Source organism: Xiphias gladius, chromosome 18 (assembly GCF_016859285.1).
Source record: "Xiphias gladius isolate SHS-SW01 ecotype Sanya breed wild chromosome 18, ASM1685928v1, whole genome shotgun sequence".
Taxonomy (NCBI): Eukaryota; Metazoa; Chordata; class Actinopteri; order Istiophoriformes; family Xiphiidae; genus Xiphias; species Xiphias gladius.
In genome coordinates, this window is record NC_053417.1 from 6,411,635 (window position 1) to 6,438,276 (window position 26,642).

The 26,642-nt window shown below is 39.8% G+C and overlaps 1 protein-coding gene across 1 annotated transcript in view; it reads left to right on the forward strand.

The window, feature by feature from the left end:
* LOC120803997 (V-set and transmembrane domain-containing protein 2-like protein) overlaps positions 1 to 26,437 on the forward strand; it is a 46,990-nt gene extending 20,553 nt beyond the window's left edge. Inside the window, exons 2-4 of the mRNA XM_040153091.1 lie at positions 19,226 to 19,395; positions 20,149 to 20,193; positions 24,605 to 26,437. Coding sequence (XP_040009025.1) covers positions 19,226 to 19,395; positions 20,149 to 20,193; positions 24,605 to 25,072 — 683 coding nt within the window. The 3' untranslated portion in view covers positions 25,073 to 26,437. The remainder of the gene's footprint in view (positions 1 to 19,225; positions 19,396 to 20,148; positions 20,194 to 24,604) is intronic.
* The last annotated feature ends 205 nt before the right edge of the window (positions 26,438 to 26,642 follow it).

Genomic DNA, 26,642 nt, shown 5'->3' on the forward strand with positions numbered 1-26,642 from the left:
TTCAACACTTGAGAGAGAGACAGAGCTACTGAATCTCAGGTGAGATTTGATAGTGGTTTACAGCAGATGGTTGGTTCAAACACAGATTTTTCCAGGTGTATTTCCATGTAACATTTTCTTGACAATCTATCAGAAGTCAAAATCATGATTCAAGTCCAGTTTCAGGCAGGTTACATCAGCAAATAGCTTTGTATTCTATATAAGGTAAAGTTTCTGCTGCATCAGGCTCTTTATGTGTGTATGTGTGTGCACATGAATGAGAAAAGACAGATAGACACCAACTGCACCTACACAACCATTTATTTTGGACAAAAAATTTCACCACCAAAGATAAAACCAAACATACACCCTTGCTCCAACATGTCTGCCGGAGGTATGATATGTGAAACTCCTCTGTTTTCTTGTCTTTTTTTCAAAGTGAACCCTCGCTTCCTTACATGCAGTCTCTCACATCTCTTCTGTTACCACTCCTGCCTCCATCTTGAAGTTCCCTCATCTCCCTCCATGTCCCTGTGTTTGATTACATTCATTCTGTGATGAAGCTAAGCGGCGGTCTGTCCTGTAATCTCTGTCATTCATCAACGTCAGCCTTAATAGAGGCAGAGAGGAAAAGGAGTGAAAGGGAGTAAACCTCCTGTGACTGCCTATACATCTGGTGTGTGTGTGTGTGTGTGTGTGTGTGTGTGTGTGTGTGTGTGTGTGTGTGTGTGTGTGTGTGTGTGTGTGTGTGTGTGTGTGTGTGTGTGTGTGTGTGTGTGTGTGTGTGTGTGTGTGTGTGTGTGTGTAAATCTAACCTCCTTTGACTATATGCTTCCCCTCAAAAAGCCAATTTTGTGTTATGCGTGTGTAGGAATATGTACCTCTGTTTAGTGGGTGTTGTAAAGATAGTGTAAGGGAGTGTTCCTCCGTGTGGAAAGGTGTGTGTATGTGCATCCAACAAGCCAGTTCACTCGTTTATCTCTACTGTCAGCTCGCCCCATGAGAGCCTCGCTCGCACAACAGTAACCTGCAGGGAGGAGGAGGATGAGGAGGAGCGAGAGATAAAAGCAGGAAAAGAAAGGGAAGAGGAGGAGGTGTGATTTGGGTGGAAGGGAATTTCAGCACTCCCTGCCAGAGAGGGAGGCTCGGTTCCAGCTGTCCTGTCTACCAGCAAGCCCCCCCCTTCTCCCTGTTGCTTGCCTGTATGCCTCCAGTGTTGGACACTACGGCTTTCTGAGCTCTGGCTTTTAACGGTGTGAAGATAATGGGAGACCCTTTCGGCTCCTCACAAACAGCTCCTTATCTACCAATGCTGTTCTTTCAGTCAAAGCAAACAGAGCATCATTAATTCTCAATGTCAAAAGAAGATGACCATGAACTAAAATTCAATCATCTGATTTTCCATCCATAAACTCCTTGTACCTTAGCCTTTATTTCTTTCTTAGCCAAGTCTTTTTAAGCATGCAGGGCATTGGTTTGGTTAAATCAATCTACTTAATAGGTAGTGTAACAAATAAATAAATAGGTAGAATTACTATATAAACCTCTGGTGTTCTGTTAATGCACCCTACTTATAATCATGTTTAGTTTCCTTGATAGAGATGATAAATGATGTTGTATTTGCATCTTTACTGCAAGGAGCACTGTGCTTTGCTGCCTGTGCTTTACTTTTGATTGAATTTGATTCAAGCACATTTTCACATTCACATTCAAATGAACTGTAACTAAAAATACTGATTAAATATAAATATTTTTTGTAATTAAAAAAAAAAACATGCAGAAGTTCTAGAGTACATTTTCTACCGTGATTAATGCTTGCAGGTTCCCACACACCATGTGTTGCCAACAACCTCCTCCAACAAGGTATGGCAGACTGTATGCAGCCTGAGATGCGACACCCAGACACACACATCCCCAGTGAAAATTACAACATTATTAAGCATAAAGGATTTTGACTCCAGTATTCCAGTTATTGGGCGTCATGCAATGATATTTTACTAATTTGATCCTTAATCTCTCTTTTTTTTTTCTTCTGAGGTTTGTTTGTACAAATGTTCCGAGTCGGATTCAGCAAACGCTCTCACCGGCACAAACTCGTCTTAACTCACTCGTTTCAACCTGATGAACGCCACCTCTTCATGAGGCAGTGCACATTTTTGAGACTTGAGCCAGAATGCTGAATGCTGTATGGACCGTTCATGCGGCAGGTTGAAGGACTTTCCCTGCTGGGCCTTGATGGGGATGGAGTCAGGCAACGCTGGGGTCGCACTTCAGGTCCTGAGAGATTGTAGCTCCCAGACACCTGTTGGTTTCCACGGCCGACATGGTGCAGTTTCAGTCGGATACTCCGCAAAACTGCCGCTCCCACCAGCTTCATCTGTACTTTGTGTTCAGTGCTAATTAGCAAATTAGCATGCTTAAGATGGTGAACATGGCAAACATTATGTCTGCTAAAAATCAGCATCTTGCCAGTGTCGTGAGCATGTTAGTCTGCTGACATTAGCGTCTTTCAAGGCCACAGTGTGTGTGAGTACGGCCTCACAGAGCCACTCGCATGGGTGTTTGTTTGTTTACTCTTTGTGCACATGTCTGTGGAGGATTTAGACATTTCGGCATCTTTAGCTGACCTGCTGTGCGCTGACTAAAAGAATGTAGATTACGCACTCACTGTCTCAATAATATTAGGAATTTAATCAGTAACACAGAACTTTGACCACTAAATCTAATAAAATATACAATGAGGTGTTTATTTTAATAGTAAAATTAAACAACAATAGTAATTATGATAATGATGATTTAATAAATTAAACACCACAGTGTTTATTTGCTACTGAAAACCAATCAAAGTAGACCATGCTCTCAGTAATATAACTTTGTTTTTTTAAATGATAAAATGGCAAAATTTGTATGTGATTCTAAATGAGGCTCCTGTATTTTTTCTAGGCTTGCTTGCATTGTGTATTCTATAAGATATTTTATCTGCCACTGTCCCTCCTTCACACCTGTCTGGGTAGATATTTCATTCTTTTCACGGGGGCAGAAGAGACAGAAGAAGCAATAAAGGCCAGTATCCTTTTATTACTGTGGCTTGCAGTTGTGGTTTTCAGAGTGACTTGGATTCTTCTTATTTATTTTTCTGCATATTACTGTAGGAATCCAGCAGAGATGGGCATAATCATGTTTTTAACAAGTGAAACAAATCCACAACGGGATTTCCAGTGCAAATCTACATGTTTCAACAATCTACCATAAGCGTGGAGCAGCATCTGTTTACCTGTAGAAGTTCTGTACGTGTTTGACTCATTCCAAGATCCTGACACTTGCCTTTAGAAAAAGACCTGACCTAATCTCACCTTTTCAAAGAAGCTTGTACTTGTTTTGAAGAAATAAAATATAAAATCTTAAAATCTGTACGAATTTCTCGGTAAACCATTCTTGGTAGACCATTCTGGGGAAAAAGTTATTGATACATAGATTTTAAACAAACCCTGCTGATTCAGCCTTTCTTTAAACCATGCTTTCTCCACCCCCAAACTAGCCCCCCTTCTGTTCTGAGTCAGGCCCAGCAGGGAAAGCTTACCTTTAGCAGTAAAGCTCAGCTGTGCAGCTGTGGCCTCCTATCTAGCTGCCTGTGTAGGTGCTGGAGAGGATACTCCAGGGTGCATTAGAGAGGGTAGGGAGATTAGATACTGTGTGCTGATATCTTCTGTCTCTCTCCTGCTGCGTCTCCTCTCTGCCGGCGCTGCCTGGCCCAGGAGAGTAGGCTGGTGGAGGCAGCTTTTAAAGAGGCAGAGGGAGAAAGATGCTTCCTGTGGTGATTTCTGCAAGGCTGTTTCTTTCATTCTGCCTATTCTTCATTCTGACTTCAACGTCTCCTCTTCTGCTTTCTTCTCTGAAACCAGTCCTCCTCCCATGGCTGCACTGCTGCAGAAAATAACAATACTGCAAAATTGTGCAAAGTTGTGATTTATTTTTTGACTAAAAAGGGAAATAAGATTTCTTCCAAAGCTTGTATGTGTACTAGGTAATTTGTTGTCCTTGAATTGTTGAAAACGTGGCTGTATCTACACCTTTTTTTTATTTCTTATTTTGTTTTCTATGTCTGTTGGGGGCTGCTATAGATTCACCTTGGAGATGGCTTTATTTCAGGGTGAGACACACCCCTTCAAATTCATTGACCGGTTGTTTGGCGAGGTGTTTTGATTGCTGTGAGCCACTGTGGAGAAGCAGCCGTGTGAAGAGAAATACTGCATGGCACATACTGGAGCAACGGAGATACTGTGGGTTTAAAACAGCACATACATGCAGACATGTACTGTATCAGCTTCATCATTTCGCTGCCTATGTTGTGAGACCTCTGTTTCATATGTGAACAGTTTCAGTGTCAGTCAGTCTGTCCACCACTTTCAAGACTGAAATATCTCAACAGTGAATTTATTATTTATTATTATTTATTAGATATTCATGGTCCCCAGAGGATGACTCCTACTGACTTTGGTGATCCTCTGACTTCTCCTCTGGCCCCACCAATATTAAAGTTGGGAGGAGGTTGGGGTGGATGGGTGGGTCAACAAAACACGCACTTTCACGCAAGAGACCATGGTTCATTTCTCATTTGAAACTGATAGTTGTTTCTTTTATCAATGTCTGTTCCACAACCTTAACTGTGTGTTTATATTTTTTCCATGACGACAAAGGCCCGGAAGGCCTGCCGCTGACACGCTCCAATGGGTCGTATCAGAGGGTAGGGACAAACTACATACATGGTCGTTTAGGTTGGAGGACTTGTTGAAACATTATGTGTGGCAAAATAATCTCAGCTTGATCTTTCTCCGACCAGCCACCGACTCCTGTCTTAAATGTAGCTGAAAGCTCTATAAAAAGCTAGTAAGGGAGCAACTGAGCTGAGATTATTTTGTCACATGCATTTAAAGTTGCCTTTGGCTCTGATTGGTTTTACAAAGAGTAAAGAAAAGTAAAGGTCAAATAACGTTTAACATAACAGATGCTATCAGTTTGAATAAATGAGTGACTGAAAATGTCTTTTTACTAAGTTAGAGACTCAGTATAGTACTGTGCTTTTTACAATCCCTCATGAACATCAAGCTACTGCTCATAAACATGATTTTCACATGGCTGCTTAAACCTTCATATCATCCATCACTCTTTTATGGCTACTTAGCTCAGCTCCTGCTGTAATGACCACACTCACCCTGCGGGGCATTTTCACAAAGGCTTGTAAAAATCATTACACACCTCGCCATGCAAAGTCCTTTTCCGTAACATCTAAAAGCCAAAATACTTTTGTTACCTGGTGTGAACACTGACACGTTATATTTTTGTTTTTTAGAGTGAAGCAGGAAGAGCAAGAGATTTATGATGACAGATCACAGATAATAGATCAAAGGTTACGTCACTGTTACAGTCATGTTTCACCATACACGGGTACATGGAAATAGGTTAATTCTTCAAAAATGAGAATAGATTTTCTGTATTTACATAGAAGGTTCCTTTGATCCTCTCAAATTTGTTACTCAAACTGCTCATATTATCTTTACCACTTGGAAAACCGTGTTAAGTGCATGACAAATAGCGGGATGGGTAGGATTAACTGCCTTTCCACAAGTGTGAAAAGGGCTATTAGGTTGGCTTTGGAGAGAAAAGCTGGCTGCTTTTCAGAGAGGTCTGTTTTTTTGTAATGTTTTGAAACTGCATCTCTCAATTCCCCTACCCCCAAACTATTTTACATTTATTATGCTGTGGAAGCACATTATTTCATTCTGTTGTTTGGATTGATGATGAAAGTTGTGAAGTATTGTAGACTTATGAATAAGGAACAGGCAGAGCATATTCCAACTGTGCCATACGACAGAGAATTCATTTATGCTTTCTCATTAAAAGATCCTCAAAAAGCCCAAACATGTTCCAAAGAGACAAAACAATCTCATGGATTCTGTTTGCTCAGGCTGGTTTGTCTTTGGGTTTGCTCGGGCCTAAGGCTTCCGGCGGGCTCTCTGTGTAACTGATGGCAGCTGTTTACCACAGAACTATGTAGAGGCTCATTATTAGAGTATGAGGCTTGTTATGAGGCCATGTGAGAGACTTGTTAGTTGCTAATTATTTCTGCGGAGCTGCCTGGCAAGTCTGGATGGAAATGAGCAGAGTGAGAAACAGAGACGTTCAGTAGTGCAGGAAGATAGATGCACTGTTGCAGAGGCATGGGTCAGAAATGCCTCAGAAATTCTTACTGTGTTTCTCAATCTACTGAGAAGTCCAGTTTGGTTGAGTTTAGGTGGAGTTTCTTTCTTTTTTTCAAAAACACATGTGGTTTCCAGCTTGGGGGATCAGGCCTCCCCAAAGGGTCAGAAAATAAATCTGAGAGGTGAAAAGATGATTTGGGTTTTTTTTTAAATTTTGGCATGGTGGCATGGTTCAAGATTCACTGACAATTTTGATAAATGATGAAATCATTTATCAAAATCACATCACATTTGTGGGTTTCATTTTTTGAACTATAAATATTTTATATGTTTTGATATTTCTTTTACATCATTGTTAGTTTGATGTCTTTGAGTTTTGGACTACAAGTAAACTTGGCCTCTGGGAAATTGTGAAGTATATTTGTTAGTTTTCCTCAGATTTTATAGATAAACAACTAGTCAGTTAATCAACAAAAAAAAAATCAGAGGAATATTTAATAATGAAAGTAATCATTAGATGCAGCCCTACAAGAATCCTCAGGACATACTGTAATATGGCCACACTGAAGGCATAAAACAAGTTGTAAAAACATAAAGTGACCAGGGTCAAACAGTAGCCACGGTAGCCCACAGAGGTGCACAGCAAGTTAGTAAATAAAAAAATAATAATACAATTTACAAAATCTTAGAACTGGAAAATAATGTATCTGGCAATTTCATGGTTTGACAGTGGGTGTATAGTAAATAGTTTCATAATTGATGATTAGTTTGTTGACTTGTTCAGCAGATATCCCGTGTACAGTTTTGAATGTAAACGTACGTACGCAAAGTACAGCTGACAGTAACAATCCAAAAGCAGAAGAACGTGAGAAACTGTGGCAGTACTACGACTGAATGGCTTCTTAATGACCCGTCTAAACCTATCAGGATGGTTGATCAGGTGGGTTGAATAGACAGAACATAATTGGTAAGTTGACCAGTCGCCTAAAAGTCTAGTACAGCCCTTAAAATAACCCAGAGAACAAATCTGTATTATAAATGTATCATTATTAATACCATTTGTATTTTTCTCATCATTGTTGCAAGCATCACTGTCATCATCTCCATCAATAACCACAACTATAAGAATACAAAGTATACAGCATTAAAGAAAATATTATCTATTTATGATATACAGTATATACCTACCAACCGTAGTTATTTAACTTTGGTGTACTCCAACACAAGATGTATTGATGATGCTACAGTAGTGCCATGTTTTTTCAACAAACACATGTTTAACCAAATGAGAAGTTGTATGATAAGAGGCTAGTGTTTTTTTTTAAGTCTCTGTGGTTTACTATGAGAGACCACTTTCATATTATAGAGTGACATTTGATACATTTTTACTATAAAAACATTATTAGTGCAGCTTTATGTGTATTTTGGTATCGTCCATTTCTTTGTTGATGCATTTAAATCCACGAAACTGGCTGAAAAGAAAAGAATTATAGCTTTAAGATCTATTCAGTTGCTGCTGATATTTCGTACATTCTGTATACTTTATATCCCACATCACAGCTGGGCGCTGTGGCTGCAGTGAGAAGAAGTGGGGAGCTGTGTTTTATTGTCTCAAGACTGTCTCCATTTCCAGACTGTTGCTGTTGTAGCCCACAGTCTGGCTTTCACCAACATGTTGGCTCTCTAAATGTCAGCTTCTTCCCTGCCTCAGTGACCATCCTCACCCACTAGCTATTTCTTATTCGCTCATTTCCAGTTTGGCACTTTCTTTCCCCTCTTTCCTCATATTTGGATTTTTGTTTCCCTACTATTTTAAGATTTATTTTTACAACCTACACATTTCACTCAGTCCAAGCAGCTCCTGTCTACAGTGTACATATAAACCCATTAATGTGTGCCAAAATTGGTATATGCATGTAAGAGCAATCTTTCTGCATGGGCATTAGCAAAGGTTAATGGATACCTTTTCCCACCTTTCAGTATGTCCAGAGTACACTGTACATGACTTTGCCAATGATTAGACAACACAACATTTAAAAAAAACGCTGAGGGGATTTGAATTGTTGCAGCAGCAGGAAATATGGTAAAGATATGGAGGGTAATCCAACAAATAAAGAGCTAAATAGTCCATCTTTGTTTGCTGTAGGTGGATGTGTAAGACTGCATTGTGTTATCAACTAACAACATTTAATTATTCATTTGTTTGTTTTTTTTCCCCATGATTACCCATCTTCATCGGCGCCAAATGTTGATCATTTATAACTAAATTGAAGATGTTTGGCTTTAGCCGTGATTCTCTCTGTTCTCAATGACGAAAGAAGAAATTTTACAGCACCTCACAGGCTCCATGTGTTTTTTATGCATGGCACAGAGGACAGAAATAGCCCCGGCTCTTGTCCTGAATTTCTCATTGTTCCAGCTCTGAGCCAGACAACTGTGGTCGTACAGAACAAAATAAGGCCCCTAATGGAGGAGAAGCCAGATCAACGTGCCTGTATTATTCCTGGTCATGATGGAGAGGAAAGACTGGAGTTTGAGGAATACCGTTCCGTAAATCCTGCTCAGGGATTGGCTGCCTCTAGATCTGCTATAGGTGGTAAAGGTGTATGTTATGCTAAAAAAGATCCAGGTAATATTCAGATATTTCCCTCAGTCAAACTGTTCTGTGATTACAAATACCACGATTAGCTGGTCTTTTACTGTTACTAACGACTATATTGGGTTATTCAGTACATTGTGATTCGTAAACTGTATTTTTGGCAGTCTCTTGAAGGAACAAGTGAACCTCGTCGTCCGCCAATGTCTCACTTGGACACATGGCGAAGGAAGAGATGTTTAAAGCACATTCATCTCAAACTGCTTTGTACTACAAAGGCGTTGTTACTCTGAACTTTAGGCACCCGTTGTGTTTTTATGAGGACGTAATCGTTAAGCGATGATGTGGTAATAATTTGATGTGCAGAAGTGGCACCTTTATTGTTTTGCGTTAGAGGGGGGAAAAAATGACTCGTCCTTGGTGTTCTGGCTAAACCCTTTGGCCCGGGAGCCCATGTTCTCTTTTTAACCTTTTTCATTTGATTAAGAGGGAAAACAGACATGACCTGACCTGCGCTGTGGGGAGGCAGGCCGGCAGCTGGGATTTGGGCCAAAACAGCAGGAAACTCAGCTCAAGTGGAGGAGCTGGCAAAACCACGGGTGGTGAAGATCCACACACAAACAAACACACACACACACGTATACACAAATACCCTCATTTGCATATATGCATGTCCTTGTGAGTGTGTAAGTGGATGCACAGAAACATACACATGCAGAAAATATGAATATGAACACGGTTATGCAAAACACACAGTCTGGTGCCAGAACATACATGTGATATTGTGTGGCACTTAGAATACAGAAACATCATTATATTTTGGACACAAACGCATATGGACATAGAGTAAGAACAAATGCATCTCTTTAGCATAAAGCTCATTGCTTTGGTTCTATGGCTGCAAATTTACTGTATGGTTCAGTCTCCCCTCAGTCGCAGTTTTCATTGATCCATTTTCATTTCATTGAATCATTGTTGTATTATATTTTTCAGTAGGCTTGAAATCCAACGATACAGATGATATTGTTGCTCCTAGTCTGCTGGATGTGTTGGTGAATTTCATCATGTTCAGCTTCTGTTTAGTGTTAACTTATTCTTGAGGGCATAGTTTGTATCGTGTTACTGTATGTGTCCTATATGTAAGACTTTGTTCCTTGAAATTAGCAGTGTTTATAAAAGCGTTTGATGCGCCACCACTTCAGGCACCAGTTATGCAGTAGCAGCAGCGGTGTACTCCAGGGTGTGTCAGTACACCGTGACATCACTGTTGGGAGTGGTTACAGGTGCAAAAAGATCACACCTCTGACCACACGCGAACCAGATGGGGAACGGACTTGAAACTTGTGAGGAGGGCAGCAAAACACTACTGTTCAGTTTTTCTGGTCAGGTGTTAAGTTACCCTTTAGAGCCAACATATACTCATAATTAGTACTGAAGTTAATATGACTGAGTACTATAGCTGCATTTGTAATTGCGATTTACTGGAGGCACTGAGAAAATTGCTGGTGAATCAGCTGCAAACACAAGTTATACTCCGTATCAGAGGGAAAAGTGTCAAAAATTATGACGACATATGCCAAATGCAAAGCCTGTATTACTGAAAACTCCAGAGGACACAAAGTTCCCATCTGCTAATCTTAGATGAGAACGTGAACATGATCCAGTGGGTATGCACTCTTAGTTGCTTCAAACAAGGATATCTGAAACTTTATTTTTAAATCTGAAAATGGAACGATGTTAGGTAATAGCAGCGCTTGGAGAAACCATCTTGTAAGTATGTGTCTACAGACTTGATTGCATCCTCTGCCTGACCTCTGACATCCCTGTGAGAAAGAGGATGATAAAAGTGAATTCCCGTATATAATATACTGTATTTGTCTTTTTTTTCTACAATACAACATTGATCCCATGTGGGTTACTTCTAGTGTCCTATGCCTGCTGTATTGACTTGCACATTCCAGGTACTATGAAGACATTATAAGGATTACTCCTGGTATTCAATCCTCTTCAAAAGTACAGCTGCACATAATTTAAGCACTGACCATCACATACATTCGCACTGAGATACAGAAGATGCTGCCACTGTTCAATTTTCCTTTTACCCATTTATCAGACTTACAATAGATGCAATATATATATATATATATATACGTGTATATATGTATACGTGTATATATGTATATGTGTATATATATATCATACACCATTCAGCCACAACATTAATAGCAATAACTGTTGAGGCTGATCGGTGTACATCGGCCTAATTACCATATAATAGCTGGTGAGTCACACCAGGCCATGGCCACTTCCTCAGCTGTTATGGAGCCATTTCAAGAAGCTGAAAAGCTCTTGAGAGTACTGTGTGCAGCCTGCATGCACCACCAGCCACCTTGCACGCTGAACAGCATTGACATTCAGAGGCTGATGCCGCTGGCTGCCCGATCATGATGGATTCAGATCAAGAGCAGAAAAGGCACGGAGAGGCTCGGTGTTGCTAGAGCCCTTATGTATAAAAAAAACCTTACTGTTGCAGTAGTGCGTTGTGGCACTGAGAGGAGAATGCTGAGTGAGTTTGGGTGATACAAGCCCGCAGAAAATGCATAGAGGCAAATGCATGATGGGTCTCTCAATACCCTTGTTAGGCAAGTGTGAAATAACATATGAGCGCTGGCGAAGTGATATAATTTAGTTTTTCTGAGGCATGGAGGAGCAGAAGGGGCGAAGAGAGCAGTTAAAAAGTTTTATGTACGTGTTCTGCGTGTTTTTGAAAATGTGCAAGCTTGAACTCAAAGTCACTACAGTGGTAGTACTCAGAGGTCCTCCATCTTTCATCTTCTGTATGTTTGATCCATTTTGCAACAAATAGAGTTCATAGAAGTGCCCATATGTCTCCCATGATCTGGTTGATAACCCTGTGGCAGATAATTAAAATAAGGGTAAATTATGTCATGGCCTCCAATCAATAATCATCATTAGGCCCACAAATAGCATATGGATAAGATGTCACTTTTATGATGCTGTCTTTATATTAATTGCATCAGTTTGACATTTTTTACTATGCTGTAAACTGTGAATTTGTGTCTTCATTATTGGAGTGAAGCAGCAGCGCAGTGGTGGGGTTTCAAACTTTTACACCGATTATTGATTTATCAACATCATAATACAGGATATAATCGAGCAATGTTCAAACTTACCCCTAACTCCCAATGTTTATTGTCATTTAGTCAGACCACTTTTTAAATTAATTCTTAATTTATGTACACGTATGTCTAGAGGTTTTTGGATCGCTTGTCCAGTGCTTGGGTTCCTGTTTCAGTGTTTTTTGTTGTATATGCAGTTACATCACTCACATTATTTTTTCAATAATTAGCAGTGTAAGGGATTACAATTTGAAATTCACTGATCACAGTTACTAATCCCAGTAACACACTCTTACGGAGGGCGTAAGACAGCGGAGTGTTACTAATCCCAGCAACACTGCTGTTTTACTAGAAGTTTAATGGAGGGTTAATATTAGCTTGGTTCTCTGCATTCAGTAGACAGTCGGGTCAGGGATGTGCCTACTTGGTGCAGGGGCTTGAAGTAAGTTGCACCTCCATTCAGTTGGAGTTGGAGGGTGTAGGACGAATCAGCTGTAGGGCTGCCTACTTGTTAAACCATAATAACTGTTTTTTATTTCTATATGTGTTAAATACAAAACGTGCAAAGTGTTGTTGTGGAGGATTTGAAGTTGTTTAAAGGCATCTTTGATTGAGCTGGGCTGAGTAAGGAAAGTATGAGTACAGTAATGCATTACTTTTGCTGCTGAGTAATGTATACACTTTGCCAATGTGAATGAGTAATTGCTTACAGTTTTCAAGTGCCCACTACCGGTTATCAATACTATTACTGTTATTATTTTTTATCAAATTACTGCGCACTGGAGCATGGAAGTATAGGCCTTTAACTCAATGCTGGAAAATCTAAGGTGTAACAAAAACCTTAGGCATGCCAGTTAAACATTATTGCAAAACACTGGGATCTAAGAGGGATTCAACCAATATTAAAGCTGAGCTAATTGAACTCTACAGCGAGCTTGCAGACATAAAGCCCTGGCATTTTATTGCCTTATAAAGTTGATATGGCGAACATGCTGGCACACAATTGTCTTCTTACACATCCAGCAGACACAGAACAACATTAGCATTAATTTGGAGCTTTGTTATTGGCCACCTAATGAATGTAAGTCCAATATTCACTCTCCTTTTAGCTCTGAATTCGTTTCTAACAACTCCTGAGATAAATATCTGGGCCTTCAGCTGCTAGATGTTTGAGTTTCTCCACCAGCTAGCTGCAAACTCTTATTCCTCTGGGTTTTTCCTGAAATCTACTGGAAACACGTTAAATGAGGGCGGTGAGACTGAATGTTAAGGAAAAGTAGCATCCATAAAACCAAAACAATGCGTTCAAGAGGCTCAAACAGTCCATAGAGCTGCAGAGTCCTGTGATAATTCTCTGTAGATTCACCACTACAACCGAACTCTTCCGTATTACACACAATTATTTGATTCAGTGTTAATATGAAAAATATTGAGTATGTTCTTACCCCAGTGTTTGATAAGACAAAATGTGCAGTCTATAGTACATTGATTTGTCAGTCGACCGGCACAGCTGTTTCCCTCCCACTCATTAATCCAAACTTGTGTGCACTATGTAACGTGTATAACTATTGATTCATACAACTCCCATAACTCTTGTGATATTTTTTATTTGAAATGATGCTCTTTAAGCATAACAACGTTCTTTTTGCAATTTTGGCAGCGCAGAAAGCCAGGCTCTTAAGTGGAGTAAGATGGTAGTTTAGGTAGGCTGTTCCGGTAGGTAAGACAAGGTCACAGCGTAGCACGTCCTGCTCCTCTTTTATTACGGCTGTAATTACCACATTCCATTTCTCAAAGATATAAACGATAACACGTGTCCCTGCAGCTTCTCCGCCCACAGCTATCTGCTACCTCACACATTGTCCTCCACCTTCCTCTTCTTCTTCTTCCACCCCTCTCTCTGTCACATGCACAGTCTCATATTAATTCCTCCCTTTATTCCTGCGATATATTAGTCTCTCACAAACACACAGAGGCTCGCTCTCATAAACACCGACCCGCTCATTAATTCAATCTCTGCTGATGATTTATTTTCTCGCTCCCTGCACAAACACACACTCTTTTTCTCAGTCTAGTAAACACTCTTTCTCTCACATTAATTTATCCGTCCATCTCTTCCTCGCTGTGGTAAATGGGTTGAGTCGGAACCTGACTTGGCTGCTGTACTGTAGCTTCCGAGCACTGATTTGCAGCAATTACCCAAGAGCCTTCCACTGTTTGCTTTGGAGATAATGGTAATGTTTGAGGGTGAGTGGACCCAACTCATTGCAGCCTTATATGGCCTCAACAATGCAATGCAATGTGCAGATTAGAGATGACTGTTGCTAGGAGATACAGCATGAGATTGCCACTTGTTTTAAGAATCATTGTCCCACAACAATCAGTTGAATACAGAGATTTGCCGAGTAGCAGAAGATAATTTAATTTGAAGAGGGAATCTGTGAGATTTTCTTTTAATTTGTCTCAATTATGCAGTAAAATCAGTTTTTAGAGTATCCAGAAGGTGTGGAAGTTATTGAAATGAAGAAATAACATTTTCACTGAAAGGGACAGACTGAGAAACAGATCTCATGTGGTCAGATTAGCGTCTGCCATGTGGATTCTGTAAATTGCTAGGTGAAAGTGATCTCCCCTACATTATAATGGACTACTGATGACTATCACATCATATTCTTGTGGTCTCCAAATGTGCAAAGCATTAGGCCGGAAGTATGCATGGATTTTGAGTTCTTGGCTTCTCAGCTAAGTGGGAAAAGACAGATTATCATTGCTGAGAGCAATTTTAGAGGCTCTGTCTCTTACATAGCAGTTTTTATGTCCCAGCTCTGAATATTTTCTACAAGAGAGGGGCTGTGGGCATTGTTGCTAGCTCCGGCTGTGTAATGTCAAATCGATACCTGGTGCGTTTTGGGTTTCACAAATGAAAAATACAAGCAGATTTGATCAATGTACAAGCGGGATGTATGACTTGAGGCTTGTACTACTCTCGTAATGCAGGACAGATCCATAGCACAGACTCACTGGTTGAACAGCCGTGGTTAATCTTTGAGCCCAGACGAAAATCGGCACTTAGTTGGCATAGGTTTGACTCATTCTTATTGACTGAATAAGTCAGACAAATCTATGAGTAGGGGCATTTGACAAAAATTAAGAAATTTAAAAGTTTGCAGAAGGAGTTTGCTTTTGAATAGCTCAATAATTAAATACACAGACAGGAAAACCTCTGAGGTGTCAAGCTTCTGTCAGGGAAAACATTAACATTAAACATTAAACTGTGGATTTTAGTTTAAGGAACCAGGAAACCACGTGATGGAGTAAAACTCTTCATCTGTGACTCAGGATTTGGAAAACACAACCTGACTTAGTTGTTCTATGATGAATTCCCACATGACAAGTGGAAAATATAGTGCCATTCACAGTATTGAAAGTGTAACTCGCTATTATTGACACAAGGTGATTTATGGAGCCAGTAATTGCCTTTCCTTAAAAAACCTAATGGTTAATGTCATCCATCTCTGATGTGAGGAAGGTTTAGCCATGTTATATGAAATCTAGAATGGCATTTGATTTTCCTTCTACATTTTATAATTCATTTAAATATTAAGAATTGTTTTTGTAAATTAATTCTTCAAGTACTATATCTCCTTCCTGTATTTTATCTTTATCAGAGCTGCCCCTGCTAGTGTGGTCAAGCTAGTAATGCTCAAAGAAATTTAGCCTGGGTTTCAGTGAGGAGCTACAATGAAAGGCAAGAGAAGAGGGGAAAGGAGGATTTCAATTTTTTATTTTAATGACATATAAAACCAGGCCAACATGGGTGATTATATAATATTAAGACAAGACTGTCATTTTTGAAAAAAAAACAAAACAAAACACAATTTGTCTCTTACAAATGAAAACTTCGTCAGCAATAAAATATAAAAATTGTCAGCAATAAAATGCACTTTTGCTTAATTCGATACTCTCTATAGTTTTACTACTACAGCCCCAATTGGTCTGGTATGACCAGTAGCTTAGGGTGGCTGATGTTAGCTAATGTTAACAAACTCTAGGGAGATATTCCTCAGTTAGTTTTATGATTTTATGAGTCTTTATGAGTCTTGTGCTATTGCTAAGTCGTTAAAAGTTTCATGGGCTTTATGAAAAACATAAAACTAGAAGTAATTTTGTCAAAAGCTTTCTGGTAAGCTTTTAACTGCACCTCTTTCTGGTGCTCTGAAAAAAGCTTATCTGATCAAACAGCACTTGCTAAAGAGGACTGTGAGATGTAACTGAAAGCTTGTAAGCTCCAGAAAAAGTTGAACTTGAAGTAAGATTTTATTTTGGTTTAGCTTTCTTTTTGTCAAACCACTATTTCATTAAAAACAAACCTATTGGTAAATGAAGAGAAATTCACAGTACCACATTACCATCATGCTGTAATTTCCACTAGTTTAGCTAAAATTATATTGTCTCCCTTTACGTGTGAAAAATAAGGGCAGTCAAATTCCAAAAAAGTTGTCTTCTAGTATTAAAGAGTGACCTGCCGAGTTCCACTCAAAAGAAAAGGCTCACTTTCAATGTTCCATTTGAACTGTGGTTTTAAGTTTGGGTGAGGAGAATACTCTGCCTGAAAAGTTCCCATTTACTGTATGTTGAAGGAAGATATAAAAAGGAAAAGAGAATAAAAGTTTTTCAAGTTAGAGAATTTGTTCACACAGGGCTCACCGATCAGAGCATGTCATTTATTAGTTGCCAAAAAAATTCAGTATACTCATGGTACTGTAATACGATTTGGATAACAGTATCCACAAAAAGATAACTGACCATCCAGCTTGAGCCTTTCCAAGCATGGCATCTGTCAGTCTAGTTGTTGGCACACTCCAGATGTGTCCCAGTTCAGACGTCACATCCTGTGAAGATATGAAGCCCAGAGCTTCAAGCTGAGCTTTCTCCCATAATGAGATGCATTGACTCACAAAGGCAGAAACTAATGGTGCGTTTGGATGCTCCTTGTCAACATGCTAAGTCAAAATGTTCCAGCTTTATCACTCTGAACCAACTGGCAAAGGGTAAATATTGCTTAAAAATGTGTTCTGATAAATCTCCTTAATGGTAACAAATAGTTGACCAGGTTGATGGTAGGCTAATTCCACCAATCAGCCACAACATTAAAACTGGCATCTGGTTGTGGCGGATCAATGTATATTCATGGAATTTCCATTTAAAGTAAAGGTCTGTGATGAACATGTCCAGTTTTGTGCTAACTGAACAAGCGATGAAGTTTTAGCATGGGTTACAATATTTACACCTGCATATATTTCATTGGTCTAATTTAAGTGACGTAATTACCAGGCCGTGGGTCTAGTGGAACATTGCAAATTTGGAAATTCACAACTTTATTCTCTATGTAACAAGTTCTTTTTTTTAAATTTGTTTTTTTAAAGTGCTGTAAAATTAATTTACCAGTAAAAATATGTCCAGTAAATACAACTATCCCTTTTTAAAAATGCTACTGAATATAGCTCCCATTAAACTAAATTTCAGTTTACGTCAATTCAAAAGACTTTATTCGTCCCTCAAGTGCCAATGGTCTGTTGGTGTTTGTTTTAATGCTATTGTGCAGCTTGATTAAGACCAAAGTGTTCAAAATATGGGTTTAAATTTTACTCCTACAGCACCTGAATCTTCACACTTTTCAGATTTGGTATTGGTAGGAAATAAGACTCCGCAAAAAAGACTTTTTATTAGCAAGCACCAATACTATAGGCTCTAAGCTGTGTGTGAGCATAGTGTTAATAATAGTATAGTACTATATAACATAACAGTACGCAGCACTATACAGTTAAACTGATGTTAGGTTTTCTAGAGATAAAATATAATTTTTTCTATGCAGGAGTCATCGAGACATGTTAGCCAGCCAGCTGGGTTAATATTGCTACAATATGTAAAGGGTTTCATGGTTTCTGTTTGGTTCCCTGTCCAAAACTCTGCTGAGGTCTGACTCCTAGAATTCTTTTTTTTGAAATGCTACGTCTGGTTCGGGTTTTGTAGGCTTTGCTACTGGCATTTTCTGGCGACAAAATTAAGCTTGTGTATTTTGCTGAGTCTGTTTGAGGCATATGTGTTGCGGCAAACTTTACGTCTGCTTTCCGTCCGACTGGATCAATGCTTCTTGTTACATTTACCTGAGGGAAATGTAGGTGAACTTTTCTAGCCAAACTAGAATCAATGGAAACTTGTGATTTGAGATAATAAAATCACCAATAATGGTGACAGCCCTTAATCTGAAGTGAACTTTCCCCAGCTGACTTTTCTAAAGGTAGAGTTCGACATTTTGGGAAATGCACTTATTCACTTTCTTGCTGAGAGTTCGATGAGAAGACTGATACCACTCTCATGTCTGTTAAATATGAAGCCAAAGCCAGCAGGCGTTAGCTTACCTTAGCACACAGACAAAAAGCTGGCGTAAACAGCTGGCTTGGCTCTGCCCAAAAATTAAAAAAATCAACCTACCAAAAATCCAATGTCCAGCACATAGCCCCTCGTTTGTATGAATCAAACAAACAAGATATAACATGTTGGTTAGGGAGCTTTAGAGGTGCTGGGAGGTGGACTGTGTTACCTTTTGAGAGACATAGGCTAGCTATTCCCTGCCGCCCCCAGTCTTTGTCCTAAGCTAAGCTAACCACTCCTTTCTACAGCTTTAGTGTACAGACATGTAAGCTAAATAACTCTTGTCAACAAAGCAAATAGTTTTTTTTTTCCCAAAAAGTCAAACAATCCTTTTCTGCTTTTTCGTTTGGTTAAACAAAAAAAATGCGAGCAGGAAAAAAATAACATAAGAAAATTGCTAAGCTAACCTTCTGAAAATGACATTCTTGAAGCCTCCAAACATTCTTTATAGTTTCCAAAAAAAATTAACCAAAAAGATGGAAAAAAAAGGGACCCTTTTGGAATATAACAAACTAACAAGCATGTCAGTATTTTCTGAGCCAATTTTATATTTTAGCTTTTTTTTTTTGGTTGAGGAGCTGCTAAAACTAGTTTTACAGGTTCAAATGAGAAATCCTCTGAAGCAACACCATAGCCTTGATCTATGGTGTTGCTTCACAGGATATCCTACCTTGCAAAGAATTAAATTTTTGGAGAAACATTAAATTTCAATACTTTTGGCATATAATTTGCCAGAGTTAAAGATTTTGGAGATCAGTTTCTACTAGGCTGAACCCAAAAATATTGGTATCAGCTTTCAAAAACTTATGTAACTGCACTAAAAGTCATCAACTAAAAGCATTTTGTTAACTGTTTCTCATTCTGTGTCCATCCAGCCATGTTCACTGAGGTGCCTCATGATATGACTGCCCAGAGAGGTCAGGATGTGGAGATGGCCTGCTCCTTCAGAGGGGCAGGAATGCCCTCGTATTCACTGGAGATCCAGTGGTGGTACATCAGGAACCACCTCGACTGGACAGACAGACAGCCCTGGACAACCAATGAAGTGGGTTCATAACAGGAACTCTGGCATGTGATGTGAAATATTTGTGTACACCAGCAGCTTCTACTTCGAGTCTTTTGCTTAAAGGATCTTTACGGTCTTTTATGATAAGACAAGAGAATTAAGGTTAAAATTATTGTGTCAAAGTGTCAGTTGTAAATGTCTATCACAGGTAACTAACAGCCTCCCTGGTTAGTAAAGTACTGACCGTAATTGTGGAGCACACCGTTTTTGTGTGCAATGAGGGATTATTACTAACAATTGCATTCACTTTTGTTTTTATTTCAAAAAAATATGTTGTTTATTTACAACCTTTAATATTGTCTGGCTGCTTGTGTTTCTTACCCCTTCAGCAATTATCCTTTAAAATACAGCTATGTATCTCCTGTTATTTCACATTTGAGATTGGATTTATATCTTTAAAGCAGCATTAATTAATTTTTGGCCACTGGGGAGCAGTAAATTGTCAACATGAGCAGGCAGCCACACATTTCCTTGGATTATCATACTTTTCTGACTAATGTGGTAGCAAACAATTTTCATATCTCATTTTAACAGAAAAGATAGAAAAAACAGCTGTTAGATGTTCGACTATGTTCACTAGCCACTTGGTAACTTTGTCTACTGTTTGGTGTTGGCTGCATACGGAGGGTGATGAGAACAGGTCACGTAATATAATATAATGATTTATTAAAAGGATTAAGATTAAATCCTATCTCTGGTTTGTTTCTGTTTGTTTTTTTGTTTTTTTCATAGGTGGCTCCAGAGGAGGAGATGCCACAGGATGCTACAAAGATAAGTGTGAGTTAACCGCTATCTGCTGTCATTGTCTGAGAGAAGCCTCATGTTTGCCTTGGTGTTATATGATGAAATGAAGCACAAAACCCTTATGATAACATTTAAATTTCTTGTTCCGGACGATCCGCTGATGTTGCACAAGGATCTGATTTTCAGTCAGGGAAGCTCCCGGTGCAGTGAATGCTCCAGACAACAGAAACATCAACATGTTCACTTAATTCGTGATGGGTTTGTAGAATCATAGGATCAGCCAAAGACCAGGCAGCGCTGGTGCTCGGGGGTTGTTAAGTGTCCTCATCAAGGGGGCACAGCCTGCTGTGCATCATCTTCAGATTCTCATAAATGCCACTGCATCTTTATGACGCCAACACCAAATCCCAATAATAAACAGTGAGGGTCATAGGCTGGGAAGTCTGCAGAACTTTTTATATCTCCTCTAATATTCATAAAGACTTTGGATAACTCAGCCATGCGAATAGTTTAGCACAACAAGCAGTGAGGGCCTTTTTTTTACTGAGAAACACAGCACAACCATATAGTGACTCAAAATTTGGACTGTTTCCTTCTAACTGCAAAAGTGAGATGAATGTAGGAACTACTGCGAATTGTCTCCACACCAACCTATTCCCCTTGCTATGTCTCTCTCCGCCAACTTCCCAATTACAAAATTGAGCAACAAATCCTGCTGGTTAATCATATGATATTTGGTCTTAAAAGCATTTTATGTATAAGCAGGAAATAAATGTGTGTAAAAGAAGTGCATATAAAGGTAGTAAAGTACATATATAAGGTATATATCTTTGTGTGTGAAGAGACAGACGCACACAAAAAACTAGCTGCTGCTGATTCGCTGTAATGAAAGCACCAGCTGTGCTTTGGGTGACTTAGTGTGTGTATGTATGTGTGTGTTTGTGTGGGTGGAGCTAACACTGCAGGCTGTACGGCTGGAAAATCATTATGAGCTTTCTGTATATAATAGATGTTGACCCACATTCATACAGTCAAACAAAAACTTGGTAAATACTCACACATGTGTGCCAACACAAACTGATGAATAGAGCTACAAAACAGCATAAGGTGTTAAGCTTTTACGTACAGTCACTAACACACATGCAGGGACTGTCTCCGGCACACATACACACACAATTCAACTTTACTGGCGTTACAGAGAGGAAGGTGGGTGATAAATGAAGTCGTATTTATATCTTGGTGCGTCATACCTCAAGATGGCCCAATCATCTCAACAGTGTTGCTCTGTGAACCTGGAGAGCTTTTACCGTCAAGATGTACTCTCTTCATACTTTCAAGGCCACAAATAGAATTTGTTAAGCAATGCCTTTGTCAGAGTTTGTGTGAGTGAGTGGCAGGGAGTAGGCGCAGCCGTGGAGTGTATCCAGGCCACACTAGTTAAGTGATTCCAGCATCACATCTATGCCCGATCTTTCGTTCTTTCTCTGTAAAGTATGTATCTATCCACATATATGCCGAGCTATTTTCTCTTTCAAACACAGCAAAGCCTAATTTATAATAGGCAGCTATAGACGTTTTATATGTATTGAAACGGATAATCACTGTAAAATTGTTCAGTGGGTTGTAACTGGCAAGTGCAGAGATATCTTGTGTTTGACTGAATTTGCATGCAAGGACGATGCTAACACCATTAAGGGAATAGTTTGACATTTTGGGAAATATGCTTATTTGCTTTTCTTGCTGAGGGTTAGATGAGAAGACTGATAACAGTCTCGTGTGTACGGTCTGTGTCACTGATATTGTTTTGTTTTAGCATAAAGCCTGGAAACAGCTAGACTGGCTCTCTCAGGCAGTAACAAAATTCACTTACTAGCACCTCTTAAGCTCACCATTTAACTCTTTAGGCCTTGTTTGTTTACCTTGTACAAAAGTATAACAGTGACAAGGTGTGGTTTTACTGGAGATTATGTGCAAAACCGTCTCCTCCCTGGAAGCAGTGTCTGGAGTTTTCGTTGTTTGCCTTGCAACCGCACATGACGAAAAGGCAGACGAAAGAAAGTCACTGTTCCCAGCTAAAAATAGGTCTGGGATCCTAAACCACAACAGATTAACAAACAAGTCATAACATGTTAATTATTCAGACATGTAGAGGTGCTGGTATGTGGATATGTTTTTAAACTATGGACAGAGCTGGGCCAGCTGTTTCCTCCTGTTTCCAGTTTTTTTTATGCTAAGCTAAGCCAACAGCCTCCCAGCTGTAGCTTCTTACTGAACAGACAAACATGAGAGTGGTATCAGTCTTCTCATCTAACTCTCCGGAAAAAAGCAAAAAAAAAAGCATATATTCCAAAATGTCCAAATGGTTACAGACCCTTTACTTCTCTCTACTTGACATTATCTTTAGCAAATCATGTTGCATGATTTTTTTTTTTTTGCTTGCCTGATTTTTGTTTCAGCGTTAAACATCAGACTAACCCCTTTCCTGGCTATTGCAGATATCCTACATGAAATGACAAGAATGTGACAGTAAAGTTTTTAAGGTGACGTGATTCAGGTCTAATTTCCTGGTCCATACTGCCATTTAGGTGTATCACAGCGTATCACAGCACAGGAAATAACATGATTTAGGCGCATTAAAGTAAAGATCACAGACTATGAGCAAACTAAACAATGGCAACTAATGTGATGAATCAAATGTGCCTAGAAGCTGTTTTTTATCCTGTACAGTAATAATAGGCAGCAAAATGAGCAAAAGGACAATGACAAAGACAATGTCCACAGCGCGTGGAAGTGGGCAAATTGTAGCTAGTAGATGCATGACTGAGTCAGCAAGTGCACCCGCTGCTCTCATTACCACTCACTCGCTCTCATGGCATGAAGACTGAATGACGGAGCATCTGTGAGAAAGTACCAATAGGTGATTGTGTGTGTTGTGGAGGAAAAGGACTGTTTTTAATAATTCTACAGGTATTTCATTTCGAAGGCTCATCTTCAGCTACAGATACAATAAAGACTTTGAGGGATGTCAGGCTGGAAAAGACAAGCTGGAAGGCAGACAGGGAGAAACGCAGGAAGGGACAGAAGGACATCTAAGAAAATGTAGAGAGAAAAAGCTAAACAGCATTTCAGTTGATATTTTAATGGTTAGTATTAGTAATGTTCCTGCAGTACTTCAATGCACAGCCGTATTCTGTACTCTGCCAGGTCTGTCTGTGAAGTGCAGTGTTAGCTGTGTTAGATTGTGTGAGAATTTTCATGGTTCTAGCTTAAAGCAAGAGTACATCCTTTTTTTTAAAGAGGAAACAGCCCATTCCTCCACTTCCAAATGAAAAGTTGAACCCCTGATCAATAAAATGGAACCTGGCTTCAATCAGTACACTTAGGCCACTACCGCTTTTCTTGGTCTGGTATGAGCAGTAGCTTCAGGTTACCAGATTTCTGAAATGAACAGCAGGGACATTTTCCAGTTGGGGGGGGGACAATATAGCATTAAAATATCCAATGTTTTATAGATGAGATAATTAGGGGGACGGTCGTGGTTACATGTATTTTGACCATGGTAACTGCTGGACTGTAATAAATTATAGGGAAGGCCGACTGAAAAAATTGGGTACTAACTAACTAACGTTGTACACCGTGTCAGAAAATCACACGGTAGCCTACAGTGGTGAGTGAAGTTATGGTAAACTATGGAACACTTAATAAAGAAAATGGTCTTTAATAATAAACAGCACACTATTAGATCAAATGCTTTAGTTAACAGATTCCCATTGCTTGCCTCATTTTTGAATTTTTTTGCTTAGAATAATAAATTGGCAGGCTCTGTAATCATTTCTTTACCTTTCCTCCTCTATCTCCTTCGCTCCTCTTCCCCTCAAGTCTCCTTCCTGTCCACTCACCCCCCACAGGGATTAAAGCATAACAAAAAAATCTTTTGACTGTATTTTGTTTTCAGGCCAAGTCATATTCCCCGACTACAAGTTGTAACACAAGTTACAGAGGCAGCCCACATTAGCCCTCGATGCCTGCTAACAGATATGGCATGTTAAATATGTTACATTAAAAATGATGCACTATAGTTACAGATCGCCTAGTAGCCTACATCCAAGTAGCTTGTATACCCTACAAATCAGCTTCCCATCACCTGGCAGTATGATACCTAAATCCCGTAACCCCACCTCCTGATTAAAACCCTGGGTTACTTCCTGGCTTGAAATGACGTTTGATGTGATGTTGTGGATTCACTCGACACTTGCTAGTGTCTGGCCGAGTTTTACACTGCAGTTTTCTCTAAAACTAGGTGAGCAAGTGGTTAACAGTAGAAGAAGAGTGACATCAAGCTTCTATAGTGAGCAGCAACAGTTGCATTAGCTTGTAGAGAGAGTATGGTTTCTTTTACAATCTCACCATAATTTCTTCTCCTTTTTTTGTCTGTCTTTGCCAGGTTGTGAAGGTTGTAGGAAGCAACATCTCCCATAAACTCCGCCTCTCCCGAGTCAAGCCGTCTGACGAGGGCACCTACGAATGCAGTGTCATTGACTTCAGCGACGACGCAGGTGCTCGCCACCACCGCGTCCGGGCCTACCTGCAGGTGGTGCCGGAGAGCGACATCATCGACAGCAACCACAACGACAACTTTGAGGCCGCGGACGACACCAAGAGAGGAGTGGGCTTCGCTGACGGGGACGACGTGGAGTCTCACGCCGGCACCAGAGAGCACGCTCACGGCCATCGCCAGAATCACGGGCACCACCAGGAGCACGGCAAGCGGCCTTCGTCGCCGGCTCACCACGGCCACAGCCACAGCAGCAGCAGTCAGCAGCACAAGGCAGGCAGAGAGCTGAAGAAGAGGGATGTGGACAGTAACCACAGCCACAATGACTGCACCAACGAACCGAGCTGTGCGCTGTAGATTTTGGCTCAGTACACCTGAGTGATAGATTACATGAGGATTGCATTACATGATGTGTATCACAGCATAAAAAAGCTATATTTCCCCACACAGTTTAGGCCTGTGCACAAATCCAGAATCTCTAGAAATGCACAGTATGGCTTATTCGGAGCACAGTGCTGTAAACACTGCAGGGAATGTAGCTTTTTCTTGCTGTGCATGGGTCTGGATTGCACTGCTCACTGTCTGTAAAGCCTGGCTTCAAGACATTCAGCTGGGGGGGGGGGCTGACATGTAGATCTAGGCAGCTCCAATATTTGTGGTCTCAGCACCAACAAAGACTCTTGCCATACTATTAACCCATGCTCTGTTCCACTCTTGTACTTAAAATACTGTAAATGTCACAATCTGCTTTCACCCTCATACACCAACCGGCCACAACAATAAAATCAGTAACTGGTTTTACTGTTGTGGCCAATTGGTGTTCTTGTTCCACTGCCTTACTCTGTCATTTCATACACCCTCAGAAAAAAGTGTTATACCTTTTGAAACTGGGTCTGTCCCCAGTAAAAGAAAATGTTCCTTTTATTCTGAGAGTGCAGTGAATGAAACTTGACCGTCAGTAATTCTTTCCTTAGAAATCTTGTCCTTAGCTTTTTAGCTAGAGCACAAGCTTCATGACATCTTTTTGTGCATTCAAATAATGGACAAGAATATGGTGCAAAGCACCCAAAATGCACCCAAAATTCAGCAAGATATTACATGTTGACTTGCGGGAAGAATGAAACATGCTTTCTTCAGCAGGAATCAAAGACCCAGAGCAGCAGTAATCATCAAGGACAGATACAGTACATCCTCTTCTCATTTCAGTTGGAGTAAATACAGTGGTCATGTGGAAAGTGTGGTATTGCTACAACAATCAAGCAATTCAAACATAGCACATCACAGGCTGTATTTTCTCCGCAGCAGTTTTGAGTTTATGAACAACAGAAAATGTGATTTTTATTCATCCCCTGTGCTACAAGTTCGATCCATTCATGGCTGTTCAGGCTGAGAGAAATTAATCGCATGGTTCCACTGTATCGTTGGACACCACCTGTTTGGAAAGCCACAACAAAATCAAATCTTTGCTATTGAATAAAAAAATCTGATTCGGTCTGCCTCTGAATCTGGACTATAAATGAATAGAAGAAATGGGATCTTGGTGCAAAATGCATTTTGGGAAGAGCAGTGCTGTATTCCTATCCCACGTTAGTTCTCTTATTCCGATGCTCTGGCCCAGTGTTCATCAATCATTCAAAAGCCTCAGTTCTCTACTACAAGCCTCTAATCCACTCTGTATATATGACTGTATAATATGAAATAAAGCGAGTGCATGTTCAGTAATTTTTCTTAAAAACTTTTTCAACCAACCATACACAAAGACAGTGTGTTAGTTGAGGATATTTTTTGTCATTTATTAGTTTGGTTCATTAAAAAAAAACACAGATTCTGTCCTGAATCTTTTTTCTACTTTAGAAGTCTTGTCAAAAAAGAAATCGTCTTTCTTTTTTTCAAAGCAGTTTTCCGTTGCTTTTACTGCTCTCCAAAA